The sequence below is a fragment of the Alligator sinensis genome, unplaced genomic scaffold, assembly GCF_000455745.1.
Source record: "Alligator sinensis unplaced genomic scaffold, ASM45574v1 scaffold108_1, whole genome shotgun sequence".
Lineage (NCBI taxonomy): Eukaryota > Metazoa > Chordata > Crocodylia > Alligatoridae > Alligator > Alligator sinensis.
In genome coordinates, this window is record NW_005842110.1 from 311497 (window position 1) to 316180 (window position 4684).

At 47.0% G+C, this 4684-nt stretch overlaps 1 protein-coding gene across 1 annotated transcript in view; it reads left to right on the plus strand.

The window, feature by feature from the left end:
• The window catches only part of ZFYVE19 (zinc finger FYVE-type containing 19), a 16134-nt gene that overhangs the window by 7666 nt on the left and 3784 nt on the right, over positions 1–4684 (plus strand). The window contains exons 7-10 of the mRNA XM_006024593.3: positions 1–65; positions 624–833; positions 1127–1206; positions 2991–3101. The exon at positions 1–65 is cut by the window's left edge and continues 68 nt beyond it. Coding sequence (XP_006024655.1) covers positions 1–65; positions 624–833; positions 1127–1206; positions 2991–3101 — 466 coding nt within the window. The remainder of the gene's footprint in view (positions 66–623; positions 834–1126; positions 1207–2990; positions 3102–4684) is intronic.

The window sequence follows — 4684 nt, forward strand, 5'->3', positions numbered from 1 at the left end:
GCTGACTCAGTTTGCTGAGGAAGTGGCTGTTGATGAGCGTTGTAGTCCAGGAGTCCAGTCACAAGGTACCTCTTACTATCTGCCTCTTGCAGGCTGCATTTTCAAAGTGACTTGGTGACACCAGTTGGTGTGAGGATCAAGGCTTGAAGGTGTTTTCCTTTTTCAAGGGTAATGTTGTTTGGTTAATATTTCTAGTTTTGAAGGCAGCTGCTCACTATAGAAGAAAAAAATTCTACTTCCAGCCATTCAGTGCTGTGTTACACAGCCTGTGTGTTAGTGGTCAAGGTCTGGTGATACCACTCTGCCCTGCGTCATGCCCAGCGTCCTTTATGGGTTAGTTAAAGCTTTCTTTCTTGCCATGGTGAGTTCTTCCACAAATGGTTTCTTTTCTGTGGAACCCCACTGAGAACTGCATTGTGACTCACTTCTCTGGTCACCGTTCGATCAAGGCCCTGATACAGTGTGACTTTCATTATGGAAAACGGAACTGTGCAGCAGAACCTTGGTGATCCCTCTATTACGAAACAAGATGTGTTCTTGTAGTCTGTTCTTTTAATAGCCTAGGCTGTGCTGAGGGGAGGACTGCTACTGTAACACGCATGTGTTCTCTTTCTGTTTTCCAGCTGTTAATATCCAGACCCTGAATGATCTCAATCGCAAGAGTGAGAGCGATATCTCCATTACAGATCTGGACCCAAAACTGCTAGAGGAGGAGAAAAATAAACTTCTAGCAGAGGCTGCTGCTGAGCTAAGGGAGGAGAACACTAGACAGGACAAGATTCTAGAAGTTGCAAAGAGATTGGCAGTACTCAGAGGCCAGGACCCTGAGAGAAGTGAGTAACAGGGAAGAACACAGTGCTGGAAGAGAGCAGACCTGAGTTAGCACAGTGGTTGAGTTACATTCTCTTCCCATAAGACAAAGCAAATATCCCTTCCGAATAAACCCCTCAGTCATTCTGTATCCTCCTTACAGTGTGTTCTTTGCTCTCGGCTTTGCCAGAGCCAGTACTGGGCTACGGTTTGGAACACTCCTCAAATTCAAGTCACCACTCAGAATGGTGTGAGAGCTGGGAAGAGATGCTATCCCAACTCAGTATAGTCTCATAACTTTCCATACCTCTTGCAGTTACTCTGGATGAATATAAACTCCCAGACAGCGATGAGGAGATGGATGAGGACCAGGTCATTCAGAGAGTCCTGAAGCAGGTTAGAAGTTGATACTAGGACTTCACTTGCTTTCTTTTTTAATTAAATCCAAGTAATTTTGTTAGCGGTTCAAAGAACATCCTCTGTCTTTTTTTTTTTTGTGTGTTTCACTTGAACTAACTCTTGATTTCAATAGATAATAAAACATTTCTATGACCAGTCACCTAAGTCTAGCAGCCCCGGCTTCTCTGTCCCTGTGTGCATCTTTCACTCCAGCTGACTTGCCACTATCATGGTGACTTCATAGAAGTAGGGTCGGAAGGGACCTTGTAGATCTTCAAGTCTGACCCCCTGCCTGGGCAGGAGGAAAACTGGGCTTAAATGACCCCAGCCAGATAGGCATCAAGCTGCTTCTTAAAGACCCCCAGGGTAGGGGCCAGTACCACTTCCCTTGGAAGTTGGTTCCAGATCCTAGCCGCCCTAACTGTGAAGTAGTTCTTACGGATGTCTAATCTAAACCTACTCTCCAACAACTTGGCCATTATTCCTTGTTATCCCGAGGGGCGCTAGGGGAAACAAGGTCTCCCCCAAACCCTTCTGGTCCCCCCCCAGTGAGTTTATAGATGGTCACCAGGTCCCCCCCTTAGCCTTCTCTTGTGAAGGCTGAACAGGTTCAGGTCCCGTAGCCTCTCATTGTAGGGTCGGCCCTGCTGTCCCCGGATCATGTGGGTGGCCGTCCTCTGAACCCACTCAATGTTGTCCACATTCCTCTTGAAGTGGGGTGCCCAGAACTGGACACAGTACTCCAGCTGTGGCCTGACCAGTGTCACATAGAGGGGGAGGATCACCTCCTTGGACCTACTTGAGATGCACCTGTGGATACATGATAAGGTCTGGTTAGCCCTGCCAACTGTGACCTTGCATTGTCGGCCCATGTTCATCTTGGAGTCAATGACTCCAAGATCCCTTTCTGCCTCTGTGCTCTCAAGAAGGGAGTTTCCCATCTTATAAGTGTGCTGCCAGTTACTACTGCCCAAGTGCAGTACCCTGCACTTGTCAGTATTGAAACGCATCCTGTTTTTGTTAGCCCACCCCTGCAACCTATTCAGGTCTTGCTGCAGTCTTTCCCTCCCTACTAGCATGCCCACCTCGCCCCAAATTTTGTATCATCAGCAAATTTAAACAGGTTGTTTTTCACCCCGTCGTCCAAATTGCTGATAAAGAAATTGAACAGTGCAGGTCCAATGACCGAGCCCTGGGGGACTCCGCTGCCCACTTCCCCCCAGGTTGAATATGACCTGTCCACCACCACCCTCTGAGTACAACCCTTCAGCCAATTTGCAATCCATCTGACTGTGTAGGCATCGATGCCAAAGTCGCCTAGTTTTTTAATGAGGATGGGGTGGTCGACAGTGTCAAAGGCCTTGCTGAAGTCCAGAAAGACTACATCCACGGCGACACCTGCATCCGATGCTTTTGTCCTTCCTAGGTAATTAAATGACTTCCAGTTTAAATTCTCCATCCCCCTTGCCTAGTGTATCTTTAGAATTTGCAGCAGAATGTAAGGCCCAGCCAGTCACAGGCTACACAGGACTTTGGAAGTCTCTTGTGCTTATGTCCTGTCACTCTCATGTTCTCTCCCTCTCCTAACTCCTTTCCCCCACTCAGTTGTTGCTTGTTTTATATCCATGCCCCCTCGAACAGGAGAGCATGCAGTATAGTTCTCTTTGTAGAGGCAGGTTCTGTTCCTATCAGATTTCTGGCTCTAGTGATAGTTTGGAAGTTTAGGCTGGGGGTAGAGGGACAGTTGAAACAAGACACTTTTTTGTCTTGCTTGTTACCAGCTCACAGAGGAAGCAGCTCTGGATGAAGCAAGTGGTTTCAACATCCCTCCAGATCAAACCACCCAGCCTGGAGTCTCACAGCAGAACCTACCCAAGAAAGCAAAGCAGAAGGTGAGTCAGTCAAGCCCTCTTCAAGTGACGTTTTAGCTTCCTGACACAACACGTTTCTCTGTAACACAAACATCCACCATATCTTGAGGGTATTGTAGCACAGTATTTATTGTGCTTTGGGCTCCTAAAACCATAATATGGGGAGGGGCTCATCTTGGATTTGAGTATGAGGGGGAGGGGAGGGGGGGTATGATGGGCAGCTGCTGCAGCTCCAGCTCTGGCCCTGACTGGGGTTGGAATCAGAACTGCAGCTGGTGCTATTTCCATTCCCACCCCCTGGCAGCTGGATAAGGTCTAGAGACTGCATCAGTAAGCAAGTTCATGCGCTCACTTACATCCAATGAAGGGAATTAGTAATGGGATGCTAAGTAGTCAGGGCTGATTTACATCCTATTACCTAGAGGCACACATGCTCTCTAAAGTAGCTTGTAAGCATTAAATTAATCTGTAATATGTGTCACTGAGATGCATGTTTCAAATCCAAGAATATCTTTAATTATCAGTGTTATCAAAATGTCAGCAAGTGTGTTAGACTTCAAAACCTACCACTTTATCATCATTTTGTTAGGGATCTGTTCTTACAATGTGTGAAGAATATTTTCATGCTTTTCCCCAAATATGCACTTGGAAAGGTTAGTTTTTATCTGTGGCTATTACCATAAGGGCAGTATAAATGAGAGGAGTTAGATAGTCTTGTGAGTAAGGCATTAGTCTTTGACACAGATCTTGAGTTCAGCTTCTGGCTTAGCCACGCCTTTTGTGTAATCTTTTGCAAGTGACTAAGACCTCTTCTTCAGTTTCCAGTATAAAATGGGGATAGTGTTACTACCTTAGACACACCAGGTGTGGAAGTAGAGCAACGTAAATCATCAGCCATTCTTATCAGAGGATGTCTTTTTCTGTGAGTTGGTACAGTGCCTGACACACAGAGTAGATGCTGCTGTTGACATTGGACAGACAGGAATGGTTACCTACCTGTCAAGAAAGATGAATGTACAACTAAGTATGAGTGCATGAATTTAGTCTTTATTGGAAAAAATAGATTATAATCTAGATGCAAACCAGCCCTTTGACTCCTGGCTAGTTCACTGGGCAGAACTTGATACAGCAAAAGTTGGATGCTTTGGAGGGTACAGTGACATTGAACTAATGTGTGAATATTTGTGGCCAGTGTATATTGGAACAGGGCTGTCTAACTGGCAGCCTGTGACCATACCTGGCTCCTAAGGAGTTAACATGCAGCCCCAGGCTCTCCTGCCTGTCTGCTGTTCTCCCTATTACTACTGCTGTTGTGGCAGCAGAGGTTTCGAGGCTTCCTCCTCTGACTTCTGCTTCCTGCCTCCACTTCTAAGGCTAGAGTAGGGCTGGGCAGCAGGAGGGCACACAGTAGAGGGAAAGCTGGACTGCCCATGTCATAAGAGGGGGCCATGTGCATGTGGCCAGGAGGTATGTTGTGCTGCTCACTCTGCCTGCACTGGAGAAGAATGCCAGTTTGCTTGCACCACCTGCATAGTGGGTGGGAGACCCCAGAGGGCTATAGCCCATGCAGCCCAGTGGCTCACAGGGTGTGTGCACCCCCCTTC